The sequence below is a fragment of the Arabidopsis lyrata genome (assembly GCF_000004255.2).
Source record: "Arabidopsis lyrata subsp. lyrata unplaced genomic scaffold ARALYscaffold_6, whole genome shotgun sequence".
Lineage (NCBI taxonomy): Eukaryota > Viridiplantae > Streptophyta > Magnoliopsida > Brassicales > Brassicaceae > Arabidopsis > Arabidopsis lyrata.
This window is the reverse complement of record NW_003302550.1, coordinates 22,415,598-22,434,794: the sequence shown is the minus strand read 5'-3', so window position 1 is coordinate 22,434,794 and position 19,197 is coordinate 22,415,598. Positions and strand designations below refer to the sequence as shown.

Sequence of the window (19,197 nt, the reverse complement as noted above, 5' to 3'; positions counted from 1 at the left end):
TTTATAAATATTAATTCAAATTCATCCGCCATATAAACCCGTTCCGAAATATAACCCGTTCCATAATTTCTTAACCCGTTCCGTGATTTGTTTTTATTATAAATTTAATGATTATTTATTATATATAAAATTTTACAAATCATATCATTCTCTAAGTCATTTATAATTTAATAAACTGAAGATTTAATCTGTATTAAACCGGCATGTTAATGATATTTTAAAATTTTATAAATATTGATTCAAACTCGTCCACCATATAACTTCGTTCCGAAATATAACCCGTGGTGTAACTTCTTAACCCGTCATGTGATTTGTTTTCTAATAATATAATTTTTAAAATTTTAAGATTATTTATAATATATAAAATTTTGCAAATTGTATCATTTTTTAAGATATTTATATTTTATAGTTTACAATTGTTATTAAGTAACAATATACCACGGGTTAATTTTTGGTTTTATACAATCTTTTCTAAATGAGATTCATTTAAAATGTCTAATATTGGTGGCATTAAAAAAAATTAAGGTTTTAATCCGTATTGAAGCGGCAGATTAATGATATTTTAATTTTTTTTATTATTGTTGATTCAAAAACCCGTTCCGCCAAACCCGTCCGGCAAAAGAACTCATTTCTTTTATTAATGTTGATTATATTTATGATATGATTCTGAATCATTGTCTAAATATTTTAATCGATGTAGAACGCTGAACACACATTTTCGTCAATTGGATAATATATGTCCGTTTTTAAAATTTCGAATTACAGTATACGCATAAAAAAATTGATTTTTCTGTTTACTTCATGTATTATATGATGATTTAAAACAGTTAAAAACAAATCAAAGAAAGATGATAGAAAAATCATAATTCTAAATCTTAATCAATTCTTCTAAATATCTAAATTATTAAATATGAAATATCTGGTGTATGAGTTGAGTGAAATATAATCTGACCCAACAAACTTTTTATGACCAAAATTTGTAAACAGGTCGGGTATCCAAAGTATCCGAGAACAATTTTACCCACCCGACTCAAAAATGACTACAAAAATACTAGTATAGATATACCATAAATTAGTTTGGTTGAATTCTTAATTATTTATATAAACATTCATCATATATAGATTTATTTCTTAGAATAATAAAAGATAAATCTGGTAGTATTAGTTGTATCTTTGATTTGTTTTATCATTCATATTATTATTAAATAAAAGACAACTGGAGTTGTTAAAATAGTTAATTCTGAAAATGGGTAATTTTATATTTCTTTATAGAGATATAGTGCAAGAAAAACATTTACTAGCATTAATTATATATTATTATTTTTTTCCAAGAACTTTTCTATAAATAATTAGCATCTATTCTGAATTATTATCAAACTAAGAGTTTCACCGGCGAAAAAAAACGATGACAGACTCGATCGTTAGATCTTATATTAGGTCACAGATGCCGCGTAGGCGATGGACCGACGATCTTGACTGCCGATTTGTTCAAGTTGTTGAGTACCTTGGTGGCGAAAGGAGTAAGCGATTTTCTTTCCATATCGCAAAACAAAAAAGGACGATTCTTCTAAAATAAATCAAAAATTTCGCCATTGAAATCAACAATCTCTCTTTTTTTTTTTTTTTCCTTTTTAAGATACCTCCCCTCGCCATGATTAAATTTCTCTTTATATCAATTTTTCCATTCACTATAGTCTATATTATTGTTCCCTTTAAATTTGCAGGTGCAACTCCGAAGAAAATTTTGAGGTATATGGGTGTGAGCGACCTCACAATGTCACAAGTGAAAAGCCATCTCCAGGTCTTTATAATTTATACACACATTATTAGCTAGCTATACACAATATGTCTATATTAAAAGCTATATATATATATATATATATGCATCCATGTATAGTGTCATAAATTATATTATCTAAGATGGTTTGGGTTGAATCAAATATATGTGTATACTTTCAACAGATGTATAGGAATAAGAAGGAAGCAAATTCTATACAAGGTAAATAACTATCTTATATACGCTTTAATGTAAAGTTTAATAGATATATTTGTGTTGTAACTTTGCATAGGAAAATCTAATAATGTTAAACATAAACGCATACTGGGTTTAGAGTATATATCTTATTTTACCCATAAGTCCCTCTATTATGGCAGAAAGGAGAATGATAAGGCAAATGAAGCTGAGACAATCTCAACAATACCTTCAGATCTATGAACGTGCTCGAAATGTTACTCAAGATTTCCAAAATCATCAAAGGTTAATCCGTTCATGTGTTACTTAGGTTTTTGTAGAATCGTTTTTTGTTGTTCTTTAGTAAAGTAACTATCTTTTTCAATTTCTTCTAGGGTACAATTGGATATTACTGAGAAGGTAACCCCAATTTTGGAACCAAGTAACAAACCTATGGAAGTATCTTGCAAGTCTCTCTATCAATCATCAAGGGTATTATTTCCTTTTTTGCTTTGCATCTCTTACATTATAATCATGCTAGATCATCAAAATAAACTAAATAGATATGTATATTTTATGGCAGGTGGGACTAAATGAAAACAGAGACAATGATGTTGTTGTGGTTGATGATGTTGCAATTGGTGAAGAAGGATTGTCCTTTGAACTCACTCTTGGTCGCAAGTACTAAAAGGACTTTGGCTTCTATATATCTTTTTAGTTTGCTCTCTATTTTATGTATTGCTTATCCCATATATATAATGGGTTACAAAAAAATAAAAACCAAACAATATATTATGGTAGTGCGTTTATAAGATGTTACTATGTGATATTTCATCCATAATATGGGTGAAAGATTACATTTATGAAATATTTATATTTTTAATCAATTAAAAAATCCATTTAAGTAATTTTTGTAAATTCTCAATATATATATGATTAGAATCTCTCAAGAAAAAAACACAACTTTTGAATGATGCATGTAAGCGTAGTGTTGCGCAAATGGGCAATACTATTAAAAATATAAACTAGTCGCAAAATGGTACAAACATGAAAAACCAAGCTTGTTTTGAAGCAGAAATAAGTAGTCTAAAGAGGTATTTAGATGTAGTAGAATAGGCTTATTTGGTATGATAAAATTGAATTAATGTACAAACATGAAAAACCAAACGTGATATATTCCTTTTTGGGAATTAATGTGAAAATATTCAGAAAAATTCCTCATGCATTATAATATTTTTAATAAAAAGGAAATAAAATTCTTTATATTTTTGTTCTAAATGAAATTAGGAAAAATATATCGCCTAAAGAGGTATTTATATGTTGTAGACCATGCTATGTTTGGTATGGAAAAAAGAAAATCAACTTTAAAAATATTCAGTTGTTTAGGTATATATTTAGAAGAAATATAAAAATATATTAGGAAGAACTACATTAGGTATCAACAAAAGAACTATATTAAGTAGATAGATTTATTTCCTTATGGGCATTATAAAATACTCAAAAATTCCTTATATTATACTTTTTAACAAAAAAGAAGAAAAAACTTCCTTATATTTCTGTTCAGAGTAAGATAAGAATCAAGTAACCGAAATCAAAAATCAAGAATCTGATTGGGGAGAAATGATTTCTTATCCTCTCTCTATTGGTTTATAAGATATTTCACCTTTTTTTTTAATTTTAGAATCATATTCTTCTTTGCAATATTTTAAGTTTATTTTACTTTATTACCTCTATGATATTAATTAGTATTGGTCAAAATAATTTTAAAACGAAAATGTAGAAATAATTCATACAATTTTGTAAGCTCCCTACATTCACTCAAAGTATGTAGAAGTATTTGTATTAGATGACACATACAACAATTATACCTTAAACAGAACATTTGAATTAGCTAACTAGGTGCACCAAAAAAAAAAAAATAGCTAACTGAACACAGACAATTTGTATGTTAGGTAGTACGATTTTCAGACTCCTAATAAAAATATGAGCTGTAGGTAAAGGAAAGGTGGTTGTCTCATTGCCAAGCCAAACTACTACAGAGCTGATGGTTGGCCTCTTTGTATGATACGCTTGAACAAGCAACTCGTTTCTCGGATTCTCTATCAAAACTTTATTCAGTTGAGTTCTTCTAACCTAGGGTTTTGCTCTAGTCTTTTTTTTTTTTTTTTTTTTTTTTTTTTTTTGTAACTTAACGTAAGTTTCTGGATGATTATAACCTAGGATTTGGCTCTAGTCCAAATTAGCTTAAGTTTTCGGTTGATTCTAGCTTTGCTTGGTGTTATCTTAGACACTTTGATGGAAACTACGCAAAAATTCTATCTCGGGACTTTTTGCACATGATTTTGTCACCAGGTTTTGATATTCAGACTGTTGTGTTGTTGATCTCTCTTGTTTCTTCAAGCGGATCAATTTCTTACTTCCATTGCGTTTCGTTGTCTCCTCTTTAAATCTTAGAGTTCTGGAGCCCATATGTTCTATAAATCACTATGTTTGAATCTGAGATTTGTTTTTGCAAAGAAATTCGTCAAAAGGCAAATATATAATAGATATTTTACTGACTACAAAATAGAATTAAGGAGCAGCTTAGATGGTTGAAGCCCCCAAGTTAATTTATAAGTATAAAAGTAAAATAGTAAACTACCAAAATAAGAAACCCTAGACCGCTATCTCCTTCTGTAAACTTGTAGGGGCTAACATGTTTCAGTTTTGGTATAGTAAACCCAGATAAAGCTATTTCTCGACATGGTTTACATAAAGATGGACTGTAGCTTGTATGATGAGTTCGGTAACTAAATTTGATATAGATTTTTTGTTATGGATCGGATGAAGATGAGCAGCCTCTTGAGCAACCAATAATCAAACCTGTTAGAGATATTAAATAGATTTGAAGCTGGGCTGGTCAGTTCTCATGTCTAATGAGGAATGTTTCTCTTGTGGGTCTACATCATGGGATTCGTCTAATATGGATCACATATATATATATGTTGGTAGAGCAGACGCATTGTATGTCTACTTTTAATTTTAAGAAACGAGAAGCATCTACTTTTAATTTTAAGAAACGAGAAGCATATATGAAATATACACAACACACGAGTCAATGAGCAAGAGACAGTGAGGATATGCATGACATGGCACATACATGAGCTCAAACTACCTCCAAGGGATACAAGCTGAGCCATACAGCTGAAGTCATATAATTAATAACCACATTTTATTTGGCTTCACATTGCAATCTTTTGCTAAAATGTATGCCAAGCTTCATGGGATATATAAGTTTTTTTGTGATTTGTATTTAGCTTGTATATAGAATTTAATAACACAGTAACAACAAACGATATGCATATGTTTGTGTTAATAATTTTTGATGAACTACGTAATATTTACAATTAATGATGAAAAAAATTCATAAAATAATATTTTAATATAGATGAATTATCAATTTTAATTAATTTTATACCTTTTTGTTTTAAATAGTTTGTAACCGAGGAAGCATTTATCTATCAAAGTCATAGAATGACGTTTTTTTAAAAATAACATGAAATCATGTTTCTGCCAAAACCACAAAAACACATAATTTTTTTAAATAACCATCGAAACCGAGGAATTACGTTTTCTTGCAAAATCCGTGAACTCATGAAATCTTGATTTTAAAATTTTGGTAAAAAATACACAAGTCCATGACTATATGGTTTGGCGGGAAAAAAATTATGTTAAAATTCTCCCTTCAAAATTGGTATACAAAAAATCCTCAATTTTATGGTTTTGGCGAGAAAATTGTGTTCTACGATATTTTTTCATCAAAATTGCTATTTCATTGATTTGGTAAAAAAAGTAATTCTACTTTTTTTCGTTTTTGCGAGAAATTTGTATAAAAATGAAAACTTCTGAATTTTTTTATCTGCAATGTTTTGTGACTAGTAAGAAAATGGTTTCACCTCGCAAATCCATTTTCTATCGCCTAAAACTAATTTGTATTCATTTATAATTCATATGTTTTAGATGGTTTTTAAGTTATTTATATCATTTGGCCCAAAATAATGATAATAAACAACAAGGCTTTATGCCATAAATTAGTTTTGGATTTTTATTTATTTATTTATATAAAATTAAGCATATATAGAATTAGTCTTAGGATAAAAGGAAACAAATCTGGCAGTATTAATTTTTTTAGTGTTTTAATTTATTATAAATATTATTCTTAGAGAAAAGACAACTTGGAGCTGTCAAAAATTAATTATTTCTTAAAATGCAATTTTATATTTGTTTTTTACAGAAATATTAAAATCAAAAATTACACGTGACAACAAAAACATTTATTGGCTCTAAAGATTTTCTTCTTAGTAATTATTGGGTAATTCTATTAATATTGTTTCCATATAATTTTTCTATAAATAATAGGAGCGTATTCTAAATATTATCAAACTAAGAGATTCACGAGAGAAAAAAAAAACAATGCGAGATCTGATCGTTAGATCTTACATTAGGCCAAAACTTCCGAGTATGCGTTGGACCGACGATCTCGACATCCGTTTTGTTCAAGTTGTTGAATTCCTCGGTGGCGAAAGGAGTAAGCAGTTTCTTTCCATATCGCAAAACTACAACAAAGACGATTCTTCTAAAATAAATTCAGAGAAATCAAAAATTTCGTCATTGAAATCAACACTTTTTTTTTTTCCTTTTATAATACCTATCCTTGCCATGATTAAATTTTTCTTTATCATTTTTTAGATTCACTATAGTCGATATTATTGTTCTCCTTAAATTTGCAGGTGCAACTCCTAAGAAAATTTTGAGTCACATGGGTGTGAGAGACCTCACAATATCACATGTGAAAAGCCATCTCCAGGTCTTTATAATTTATACACAAATTATCAACCCGCTATATACGATATATCTGTAAAACCTGTATATGCATCAATGTATAGTGTTATAAATTGTATTATCTGAGATGGTGTGTACTGAATTAAATATATATGTTTATTTTCAATAGATGTATAGGAAAAAGAAGGAAGCAGAATCTATTAAAGGTAAAATAACTATCTTACACTTTAATTAACTTAAAGTTTAATAAATATGCTTGTAGTATAACTTTGCATAGGGCAATATTTTGATGTTCAATATATTGCATAGTGAGTTTATATCCAATCCTTTGGCAGCAAGGAGAATGATACATGAAATGAAGCGGAGGCAATCTCAACAATACCTTCAAATCTATGAACGTGCTACCCAATTTATCCAAAATCATCAAAGGTACTTATGTTCATGTATTAACTTAGATTTTCATATAATTGTTTTTTTTGGTTTGGTTAGTAATTTTGTTTTTTTTCTATAGGCTACAGTTGGATAATACTGAGAAGATAACATCATCTTTGGGATCGAGTAACAAGTCTCTCTATCAATCTTCAAGAGTAATTTTTTTTCTTTTTGTATTTTTTACATTACTATCATGCATGATCATAAACATATAGATTCGATGCCTATGAATCTAGATAAATGTATATTTTATGCAGGTGGGATTCAATGAAAACAGAGACAATGATGTCGTTGTCGCTGGTGGTGGTGTAATTGGTGAAGAAGGATTGTCCCTTGAACTCACTCTTGGTCACAAGTACTAAGAGGACTTTGGTTTCTATCTTTTTTTTTTTATGCTTGCTCTCTATATTATGTACTGCTTATCCTATATGGATAATGTGATAAGAAAAATAAAAATCGAACAATATATTATGGTATTCCGTTTATAATATGTTATTATGTGAATTTTCATCCATTATATTGGTGAAAAATAATTTATATAAAATATTTCTATTTCACCAGTAAAAATATATATTTAGAAGTCCATTTAAATAAGTTTTAGAAGTTCTAAATATGTTTTACTGATTTTTATAAGAATTTCTATCGCTTGTTAGAAAGTCTAAAAAACCCGTATAGCTTTTGAATGGTGTAAGCAAAGTATTTGCTTCAAGAAAATTTACGCTTCCATTCAAGAACAAATGGATATGCGGGTATGGGCAGCACTTAGCGGTGTCAATATTTTGGCGGGAAAATCACGGATTTACGTTTTTAGCGGAAAAATTGAATATTATCGTTTTTAGTTAAAAACTGTAAAAATATTTGGCAGAAAAATCACGGATTTACGTTTTTGAAAGAAAATTACGGATTTATGTTTTTGGCGGGAAAATTGTCCATTCTTGTTGTTGGTTAGAAATTGTCATTTTTTTCGCAGGAAAATTACGGATTTACGTTTTTGGCGGAAAAGTTACGGATTTACGTTTTTGGCGGAAAAGTTACGGATTTGACCCAAAAAAAAAACACACTTTGTTTGGTATGATATAAAATTTAAAGCAAACTTTAAAAATATTCGGTTGCAATGGATTTTGTTTAAGTATATATTTAGAAAAAAATATATTAGAAAGAACTATATTAGGTATGTAGATATAATTCTTTCTAGGAGTTAATGTAGATATACTTAAGAAAACTAGATTTTAACCCGCGGTACACCGCGGGATGATTTATTTTAAAAATAGTATAAAATTATTTTGTAAATTGTATCTCCTTATAAAATATTTATTTATATTATAGTTTACAATTGTTATTAAATAACGGTATACACGAGTCCACGAGACAATTGTTAATAAACTAAGGATTTAACCTGTATTAAAGCGGCATGTTAATGATATTTATAAATATTGATTCAAATTCGTCCGCCATATAAACCCGTTCCGAAATATAACTCGTTCCGTAATTTCTTAACCCGTCCCATGATTTGCTTTTATTTTAAATTTAATGATTATTTATTATATATAAAGTTTACAAATCATATCATTCTCTAAGATATTTAAATTTTAATAAACTGAAGATTTAATCTGTATTAAAGCGGCATAGTTTAAAATTTTATCAATATTGATTCAAACTTGTCCACCATATAACTTCATTCCAAAATATAACCCTTCCTGTAACTTTTTAACCCGTCCCGTGATTTGATTTCTAAAAGTTGTAATTTTTAAAATTTAACGATTATTTATTATATATAAAAGTTTACAAATTTTTTCATTTTCTAAGATATTTATATTTTATAGTTTACAATTGTTATTAAGTAACATTATACCACGAGAAAATTTGGGTATATACAATCTTTTCTAAGTGAGACTAGTTTAATATGTCTAATATTGATGGTATTTAAAAAAAATATTAAGGATTTAATCCATATTGAAGCGGCGGATTAATAAAATTTTAATCTTTTTATTATTGTTGATACAAAAACCCGTCCCGCCAAACCCGTCCCGCCAAAAAACTCATTTATTTTGTTAATGTTGATCTTATTTAGGATATAATTCTGAATCATTGTCTAAATATTTTATTCGATGTAGAAGGTTGAACACACATTTTCGTCAATTAGATAATATATGTCCGTTTTTAAAATTTCGAATCACAGTATATACTATTAAAAAAATTGTTTTTTTTTTTTACTTTATGTATTATATGATGACTCAAAATAGTTAAAAACACATCAAACAAAGTTGATAGGAGAATCATAATTTTTAATCTTAATCAAATATTCAAAATATCTAAATTATTAAATATAGAATATCCGGTGTATGAGTTGGGTTAAATATAACCCGTCCCAACAAAATTTTTATGACCAGTATTTGTAAACGGGTCGGGTATCCAAATAATCCGGAATCATTTTTACCCACCCGTCACCAAAAATACTAGTATATATTCCTTATATTGTATTTTTGAACAAAAAGGAAAAAACCTTCCATATATTTCTGTTAAGAGTAAGTTAAGAATCAAGTAAGCTGAAATAAACTTTGTTTGATTGATATGCAAATTAGGAATTGATACTTAATTGGTCAGAAAAAATGTGTTTCCTCAGTTTATTAGTCAAATAAAATTGAAATCAACTTTGAAATTTTTTGGTTGTTTAGGTAATATATTTAGAAGAAATATATTAGGGAGAACTACATTAGTTACATGATATATTCCGTTTTGGAAATTAATGTGAAAATATTCAGAATAATTCCTTATATTATATTTTAAACAAAAAGAAAGAAAAAACTTCTTTATATTTATGTTCAAAGTAAGGTGATGATTGGTTGGACTGTAGGCACTACTTACAACATATTTTTTTTCCTACAGCCCAAAAAATCAACCAATCAATCATGATTTCTAAAGCTACTGTAATTTTTTTTGTGTGACTATAGTAGCTATTTTTCTACAGCCTTTAATTTAGAGTTTTAGAAAAAAAAAATACAAGATCTTTTTTTTTTTTACATTTTTCTCTCTTACACTTTTAGCATACACACACACATATATATATGTATATATATATATATTATAATATTATATATATAAAAGCATAACTTATTTTACTTACTTTATTGTGTCACATTTATTATATATGCAATATTTAACACATATACAACTAATATTAATTTAATTTTTATAGACCAATAATATTACTAATAAAATATAGAGAAATTGCCTTTGATAACCTCAAATTAAGTTTTTAGGTAACGAATAGCACTCAGAGTTTATTAGACAACAATAGCACTTTATTTTTATTTTTTTAAATTAATAAATAATAAAAATAAATAAAAAATCACAAATTCATCATTAATATTTTTCCGCCAAAACCAAATCCCGTCAAAATTTTCGTTGAAATTTTCCGCCAAAATATTTTTCGTTACCGGTAAAAAAAAATTTCGTCAACATTTTCCCGCAAAAAAAATTTCCGTCCGACTTTTCCCACAAAAAAAATCCAAGAAATTCAAGAAGGATTCCACGAAATTTTAAAAAGATTTCACGTAATTTAATAAGGATTTCACGTAATTTAGGAAGGATTTCACGAATGGGGAAATCCTTCCTCAATTACGTGGAATCCTTCCTAAAATTCATGAAATCTTTCATGAATTACGTGGAATCCTTCCTAAAATTCATGAAATCTTTCCTGAATTACGTGGAATTATTCCTGAATTTCGTTGAATCCTTCCTGAATTTCGTGCAATCCTTAAAGAAATCCTTCCGTTCAACTTTTCTCGCCACAAAAAATCTATAAAATTCAGGAAAGATTCCACAAAGTTTAGGAAGGATTTCACGTAATTTAGGAAGGATTTCACGAATCGGGAAATCCTTCCTGAATTACATGGAATCCTTCCCGAAATTCATGAATTCATGAAATCTTTCCTGAATTACGTAGAATCATTCCTGAATTTCGTTGAATCCTTCTTGAATTTTGTGCAATCTTTTAAGGGATCCTTTCCTGAAATTCAAGAAATCCTTGGATTTTTTTTGCGGAAAAATATTGAAAAATATTTTGGCGGGAAAATTAATTTTTGGCGGGAAATTTTTAATTTTATTTATTTATTTTTTAATTAAACTAATTATTCATATTTAGTATTTAATTAAATTTTATAGTGCTATTTGTGGAACTTTTCAAATGTACTGCTATTTTTGGAAGAAAAACTTATTTTAGTGCTATTTGTGTCAATCTCCCTAAAATATATAAAAATTGTGTCCATTTAAAAATAATTATTGAAGTTTATTATTTAAGCTATAATAAATACAAGAGAAAATTTATACTAATCGTTTTTCATTTCTCTGTACTAGTAAAATAATTTTATTTACCATGAAAACACAAAACCTTTTTATTCAAACAAAACTAATTAATATATTTTTATATAAACTATATTTTTTTTCTTTTTCTTTCCAAATCTACCACATTCTCTACCTCATTTCTAAATCTAACACATTTTCATTTCAAAATACTATTTTATCCTTACTTTTTTCTTCTCACATTCTCTTTCTCTTTGTTTTTCTTGATTATTGTGTCTTCATCATCTTCAATTCTTCATCATTCAATCTGAACTTGTCCACGACCTAATTCTATTACGCATTCGGTCTGAACTTGCCGTCGATTTAATTCTATTACTCACTCGATATGAACTTATTCCCGATCTAATTCTATTACTCATCCGATATGAAATTGTTCCCGATCTAATTTTATTACTCATTCGATATGAACTTGTTCTCGATCTTATTTCTATTACACATTCGGTCTGAATTTGTCTCCGATCTAATTATATTACTCATTTTCTGAATTTTTCCTTGATCTAATTCTATTATTCATTCGATCTGAACTTGCCCCTGATCTAATTCTATTACCCAGTTTATCTGAACTTGTCTCCGATCTAATTCTATTACACATTCGATCTAAAATCATTACCAAATCAATTTTAAATCGTCCCCGGCGATTGTAATTCTCTCGGTCGTCTTCGGCAATATCGCAGTCGCAAGATCCAGTCTTATCAATTATTCATCAAATTGGATCTAGGTCCTCCCCGGTAATTGTACTCCTCTCGATTTCTTGTTCATACTTATTTATCTTCCGATTTAGTCCTTTGATTTTCCGAAAATCATTGTTTATCTCTTTCGATTCACGTTGTCCCCATTTTTTGTTTTTCTTTCTTCTGAAATTATTATCGAAAGATGCGTTTACGTCCATGTCTATGACTATATCTTGTTTTAAAATTATTTTTACTAGTTTTGGGAAAAAAAAATGGTCCCGAGTGTAATAAAATTTTTCCCCGAATGTAACAAAAATTATCTCCGAGTGCAATTAATGCAGCTGTCCCTTTTTCTAACACAACAGTCCGTCGCCATCAAGGACAAATTCGTCCACAATTTATCACATGGCAAAGAAATGTGGTAGAAACAAAAAAGCTTTTCCAATTGTGGTAGATTTTGAAGGAAATCGTGAGAAAGTGGTATATCTTGCAAGATTTCCTTTACTTTATTACCTCTATAATATTAATTAGTATTGATCAAAATAATTTTTAAACAAAATTTGTAGAAATAATTCATACAATTTTTTACCCTCCTTACATTCACTCAAAATATCTAAAAGTATTTGTATTAGATGACACATGCAACAATTATACCTTTAAAACAACATTTGAATTAGCTAACTGAATTCAACGACAACTCAACTCTGTGAAGACCTTTCACATTGACATTGTACTATTTTCAATCAATTGATCTCTTGTGAAAATAGAAACCAGGCCCGGCCCATGGCTAAAGCACATGAAACCGGTGTTTTAGGCATCACAAATACATATTTAAAGTTAAAAGGTACTCCCTCTTTTTCAAATTATTAGTTGTTTTAGAGGTTTCTTTTTTGTTTCAAAATGTAAGTTGTTTTTCAAAACCAAGACAAAAAGTTTTTACTTTTAGATTCACTTTATTACTGAAAGCTTCCAAAGCTTTGAATCACGTATTAATTGCTTAGACAAAATAATGAATTTTATAGAGAATACAAAAAGCAAAAGAAATCTTAATATGTGTGCATTCATGCAAAACAACTAATAATATGAAATAGAGGGAGTATTATTTTGTACAAGTAGCCATATTTAAAGTTAAAAGGTATTATTTTGTCCAAGTAGCCTGTGGTATAGTGGTATATTCTATCTTGGATAAAGTTCGAAATAGTTTGGGCAGGTCCTCTGACAAAGAGCCTTATGTAAAGAAATAGTGATTGTCTCACTACCAAGCCAAGCTATTACAGAGTTCATAGTTGGTCTCTTTGTTGGATTCTCTTGAACACACAACAAACCAATCTGGATCAAAGTATCAATTACAATCTCAAGTTTTCCTTCAAGCTATCTCTTCAGAGAAAACGCATGTTCTTAATTACTTTCTCGGCAGAGGTTTTAAAAAATTAGAAAATGGAGCAAAAGTGATATGTGAAGAAGCTTACAAAAGCTTAGAATGTAAAGACTTCAAACATTAACTGTCTATTTGCCAAAAGGGAAAATATCTCAAGACCACAAAATACAATGAAAGGTTCCTTGATCATGATAATGATCAAGATAAACAACTAACAAGATACAATAATGTATAGTTTGCCTTCAGTTTCAGAAACAACATTTTGATTAACTGATTTATCTTTTAACGACAACTCAACTCTGTGAAGACATCGTCGCTTATTGACATTGCACCACTTTCAGATTGGGATCGACTCCAAGTGAAAGCAGGAGCTTTAGGTAAAGGAATGATGATAGTCTCACTGCCAAGCCAAATTATTACAGAGCTCATGTTTGGTCTCTTTGCTGCATTCTCTTGAACACACAACAATCCAATCTGGATCAACTTGACGATCTCGTTTCTTGGATTTTCTATCAATAAAGGATCAATTATAATCTCAGGCTTTCCTTCAACCCATCTCTTCCATGTCTGCACCAAATAAAAATATATATGTTTTTCTTTCAACCCATGTCTTCCATTTACACAGAGGTTTGAAGTTAAGGAAATGGAATAAAAGACTGATATGTGAAAATGCTTACAAAAGCTGCAAGTCCTTCTCCTTCAAAGCTATTGTTTCTTCCACCATTTATCATCTCTAGAAGCATAACACCAAAGCTATAAACGTCAGATTTAGCCGAGATTTGCCCGTGATTCAGATATTCGGGAGCCATATATCCGCTGCAAATATGTAAACCAATGACATTAATTCATGATCCATTTAAATATCTGAAAAAAACAGAGCATTTAAATGTGTCTTCAAGGCCAATTGATATATTCGTACCGGGTTCCAGCTATTCGTCTTGTTTCAGCTCGAGTCTCATCGGTGTCGAACAGCCTAGCAGTCCCGAAATCCGCAACTTTAGGGTTCATCTCTGCGTCTAAAAGTATGTTGCTTGCCTTCAAGTCTCTATGAATAATCTTCAGCTGAGAATCTTCATGGAGATAGAGAAGACCTTTAGCAATGCCTTCTATAATTCTGAACCTCACCTCCCATGTAAGAAGAGAACGCTTGTCTTCATCTGCAGAGTTCAAAGTACATTTTTAGTTTGCTAAAAGTTCTAAATATATCCAAATTGGGAGCTGTCTTTCGAAGGCTCACCAAAGATAAAGTGATCAAGACTTGAGTTGGGGACAAACTCGTAGACAAGAATCTCTTCATCTCCTTCATTACAGAACCCAAGAAGCTTAACTAGATTCCTATGTTGGAGTCTTGTCAAGAGTGACACCTCATTCTTAAACTCCATATCTCCTTGTCCTGATCCTTTTGTTAGTCTCTTTACCGCTACCTCTTGCCCGTTTGGAAATGTCCCCTGAAACTCATTTTCAAGATTTAATTACCCATAAAAGACCAAGGTTGATCAAGAACTCATTATTAGGGAAAAAGGTTATTATATATATTACCTTATAGACCGTACCAAATCCACCTTGGCCAAGCGTATTTTCAGAAGAGAAGTCATCAGTTGCCATTAAGATCATACCAATATCAAACCGTAACATGAATTGACCATCAGAATCAGAGTACTCTGCACTCCCAACTAAAAGAAAAAAGAAAAAAACATAAGCCTTACTCTCTACATAATAAGGTTGATTGAAGCAAGTTACACTTACCATTATTTAATTTCCCCCTCCGTGCATAGACTTTGATGAAGCCAATAAACACCAAGATATTTATAAAAGTAAGAACCACAATTATTGCGATAATTCCGCCATACCCAATGCTTTTTCCTGCAAATTTTCAACCATTTCTGTCTGAGAATCAACCTCTTAATCATACTAACAAATTGTGTCTCACCCTGGGGGGATTAGTCGGGCGGTAAAAGCCCGAATCACCCCTGGTTAAAAAAAAAAAAAGTGGCAATGCTTTAACTCATATGTTTTACCTTTTTTCTCTGTTATGCAGCTCTGCTTTTCCTGAGACTGAGGTCGAGGAGGAGGTGCAGGAACTCTGGTTACATTATCAAAAGCATTATGGAAAGCATATAGATCCCATCTGAAATAACAGCTTGGAAGACTAGCCATGCCTCCTTTTCTTCCCATATAATCTTTTCTAAAATACATCACGGAATCTCCCAAACATTGCTTGCAATCTCGGGAAGTTATGTCGGGTGTGCATTGCATCAGCATGTAAACATCTGGAAACTCCGTGAACCCGGCTTTTTCGACGCTGTAGTACTTAAGTACCGAGGAAGTTGCAGCTTCTGTGGCAGCCTTGAGGGTCCGATTAACCATTTCTTCCCACTGTTGTTCGAAAAGAGTCAAGTTTTTAGATGACTCGATATTATCTGGACTTGGCCATACAACAGGAGGTTTAAGCTGGAGGTTCCCAAAAGTGGACTGGTTTGAGGAACGTACAAGACAAGTTACATCGTCATTGCCTCCCCATATGAACGAATCCATGCGGCTTCGACATTCTGTTTGTGTGTTCTGAGTCAATGATTGGGACACAATTGTAACAAGCGTCTTTGTCGTAGCCTCTTGCGCAGATGACAAGAGCATATACTCTGTCGGGAGATTGGCCGAGTGAAGCGTTGTAGAATCCGCCGTTAGTGACGACTTTATCAGCAAGAGTAGGGAACACTTTCGGGCGATTCTGAGCGTAACTGCTGTTAACGTTGAAGGAGCTTCCGAAACACTTGACCGCGTTAACAACATGGAGTGTTTGAAGGACAAGTAGAAGAGAAAGACAGAGGATTTTCCCCATTTTTGTTTTTGATAACAGCTTTTTTGTTTCTTTGATGTACTACTACTTCGTTATGGCTAAGTATAATAATCGATTTTTGAGCTTTGTTATATTTTTTGTATAGCCTGCCAGCCTTGACATTTCAAAGACTCCAAACAGACAACAAAATAGGGATTATTACACAAAATGCTCTTTTTGCCATACCATTTTTGGTTTTCGCCTTTTTAAAAAACATTTTTTCAATTTTGCTTTCTTTGCTACTTTTAAAAACGAAATATTTAGAATTTTATAAAATACATACTTCATAACAAAACTTATACTTTACAAAAAATTGGAATTTTATAAACCCAAGCAGAATGTGTTAAATCTTATTTTAAGATATAAAAAGGATAAAAACGAAAGTAACATATACTATCCTGTTTTACAAAAGAAAAGACTCATTGACCATAAACTTCTTAGTCATAACAAAAGATTTGACAATAGCATAATAAAATGTGAAAAAGATAGTGATGGTGAAACACAAATAAATGAAATGTCTAGTATTAGCTGTGAGACGTTAACCCATTAAGAACTTTTGGCCCCCACAAAACCTTGACAAAACGCGTATTGGTTGAATTTTCAAAGATGCAAAGAAACCAACTTCACTAACATCATTCCGTGTAGGAAGCAATAACCCAAAGCATCACTCTAAAGAGGAAAAATAAATAAAACGAGGATAGCCAATGAGATCGATTTTCCGTGTAGCTCAACAAGACTCAAATGTGTCCTATAATTGCAGGACACTCCTTTGAACGATTGAGAGCCCTGATGATGTCCTACAAAGTAATCTAATTCATAGCAACTTCAATCATTTTTGTTGTCTTTTAGTTACATCATATATATTCATAAATAGTTGATTTTATGTATAGCTTCTCGGACGATTCCACGGTGGCAGTTTTTCCACCAATACACGGATCCACAACACATGATTTAACTTGCGATATATTCATGATAGACATCTCTGTTCGCAACACACTTAAGAGCACGCCAAACTGTTCTATCTGCAATATGCTGTAAGTCTGTAACCTCTCATAAACTTTATATCAATAATCTGCAATAGTGTGTTTTCTCTGCTAATCAACTTCTATATCTGAATACAAGAATTTAAACTATTGACTACTGGAGTCTTAAATTACTACAACTAAATCTAGTTTCAAATATTAATTAGAATTCAATACATTAAACGCAAATAAGTCTCAAAAATCTAGTGGGCATTACATTACAAATAAAAATACACAAATTTTTTATCAATTAGTTAAATAATTTTTTTTTCTATTTTATATTCCCTATGTTTCTTATTAATCTATTTTCTAGAAAAAACTTTTGTTTCAAAAAGATAGGTGAATATTAGGTATTATTGGTGAATGTTAAATTGTTTTAAAAAAATTATTGAATACTATTGGTTTAGAATTATAAAAAATTATAAATCACAAAAAATAATACATTTATGGGTGAATTAAGTGAATAACCAGTTTTGATAAAATATTTAAGAATATAGCACCATAAATTAAAAAAGTAAGAGAATAGCATATGGACCTTATGCAATGACGATTTTAGCCTCCGGACAATTGCACAGATGGAGAGAAAACTACATATAAAGAGAGAGAGAAATATGCATATGATAACACATATATATTCAGTTATTCACCCTTACTAATCTTGTTTATTGTGTTAATCTGACAATATTACTTGGTTAAAGTTTGTAATACTATTTAAAGAAACAGATTTTTTTGTTTATATAACATGATTTGAATTTTAAAAATCGGAAACGAATTTCTTAAGAGATGAATAGTGGCACCAAGTTCTATTAGCATATATCATCACATTATATACTATATAGAATAGCATACTTTAACCAAAAAAATATAGAATAGCATATATTTGTTCAAATTAAAAAGTATTACCGTAACTCTATCTATATATCTTGTAAATGGTGTGTTCAAATAAAAGAGTATAACAATACAAGTAATCTTGTCGATTTTTCACTCGTACTGAATAAATAGTATTACAAAGTCATTATTTACATGTTACAAATCTACAAAATAGTATAGTATTAAATTACAAGTAAAAGAGAACATTTTTTCACTAATTTACAACCAATTTAAACACCTTCAATAGTCGAAACATTGCTCATAGTTCAAACACCTAATCACTAAACAAGACAAGACAGTCATGTGTTTAAATTGTTGTTGTTCTACTAGACATAAACTACCAACAAAGTGTTAAACTACATATAGTATAGAATTTAATCTATACTAGTATAGAATTTAATCTATACTAGTATAATCGCAGCACTTTTTGTGACGGTGGGTAAAAAAGCTTTCGGGTATATCGGATATCCGACCCATTTTAAAAATTCCTTCACAAAAAATTTGTTGGGTCGGATTATATTTAACCTAACTCATACACCGGATATTCCATATTTAATAATTTAGATTTTTAGAAGATTTGATTAAGATTTATAATTATGATTCTCCTATCATCTTTGTTTGATTTGTTTTTAACTGTTTTGAATCATCATATAATACATAAAGTAAAAAAAAAATCAATTTTTTTTCTGCATGTACTGTGATTCGAAATTTTAAAAACGGACATATATTATCCAATTGACGAAAATGTGTGTTCAACGTTCTACATCGATTAAAATATTTAGACAATGATTCAGAATCATATCATAAATAAAAACATTAATAAAATAAATGAGTTTTTTGGCGAGACGGGTTTT

At 29.8% G+C, this 19,197-nt stretch overlaps 3 protein-coding genes across 3 annotated transcripts; 2 read left to right on the top strand and 1 right to left on the bottom strand.

The window, feature by feature from the left end:
• Positions 1–1,159: 1,159 nt before the first annotated feature.
• Positions 1,160–2,751, top strand: LOC9310869 (transcription repressor KAN1). Its single transcript, XM_021023721.1, has 6 exons — positions 1,160–1,520; positions 1,725–1,801; positions 1,963–1,999; positions 2,155–2,257; positions 2,347–2,443; positions 2,535–2,751. Exons 1-6 carry the CDS (start codon positions 1,406–1,408, stop codon positions 2,637–2,639), a joined length of 534 nt encoding a protein of 177 aa, XP_020879380.1. The 5' UTR covers positions 1,160–1,405; the 3' UTR covers positions 2,640–2,751.
• Positions 2,752–6,391: 3,640 nt separating this feature from the next.
• Positions 6,392–7,727, top strand: LOC9308769 (putative Myb family transcription factor At1g14600). Its single transcript, XM_002874755.2, has 6 exons — positions 6,392–6,518; positions 6,721–6,797; positions 6,942–6,978; positions 7,108–7,201; positions 7,284–7,359; positions 7,462–7,727. Exons 1-6 carry the CDS (start codon positions 6,404–6,406, stop codon positions 7,564–7,566), a joined length of 504 nt encoding a protein of 167 aa, XP_002874801.1. The 5' UTR covers positions 6,392–6,403; the 3' UTR covers positions 7,567–7,727.
• A 5,962-nt stretch (positions 7,728–13,689) lies between these two features.
• LOC9308768 (cysteine-rich receptor-like protein kinase 40) lies at positions 13,690–16,579 on the bottom strand. Its single transcript, XM_021021994.1, is given in 8 exon segments — positions 13,690–14,182; positions 14,293–14,431; positions 14,535–14,772; positions 14,853–15,063; positions 15,155–15,288; positions 15,362–15,478; positions 15,634–16,192; positions 16,194–16,579. Coding segments are annotated over 8 exon segments (1,944 nt in total). The 5' UTR covers positions 16,455–16,579; the 3' UTR covers positions 13,690–13,897.
• Between the last annotated feature and the right edge of the window lie 2,618 nt (positions 16,580–19,197).

What these genes read in the sequence shown, in the direction of transcription:
- LOC9308769 (XM_002874755.2), top strand. Translation starts at nt 6,404, where the DNA reads ATGCGAGATCTGATCGTTAGATCTTACATTAGGCCAAAACTTCCGAGT. An exon ending in ATTCCTCGGTGGCGAAAGGA is followed by an intron (nt 6,519 to 6,720) that starts GTAAGCAGTTTC and finishes TTAAATTTGCAG; the next exon opens with GTGCAACTCCTAAGAAAATT. An exon ending in ATGTGAAAAGCCATCTCCAG is followed by an intron (nt 6,798 to 6,941) that starts GTCTTTATAATT and finishes TATTTTCAATAG; the next exon opens with ATGTATAGGAAAAAGAAGGA.
- LOC9310869 (XM_021023721.1), top strand. Translation starts at nt 1,406, where the DNA reads ATGACAGACTCGATCGTTAGATCTTATATTAGGTCACAGATGCCGCGT. An exon ending in GGAAGCAAATTCTATACAAG is followed by an intron (nt 2,000 to 2,154) that starts GTAAATAACTAT and finishes CTATTATGGCAG; the next exon opens with AAAGGAGAATGATAAGGCAA. An exon ending in CTCTCTATCAATCATCAAGG is followed by an intron (nt 2,444 to 2,534) that starts GTATTATTTCCT and finishes ATTTTATGGCAG; the next exon opens with GTGGGACTAAATGAAAACAG.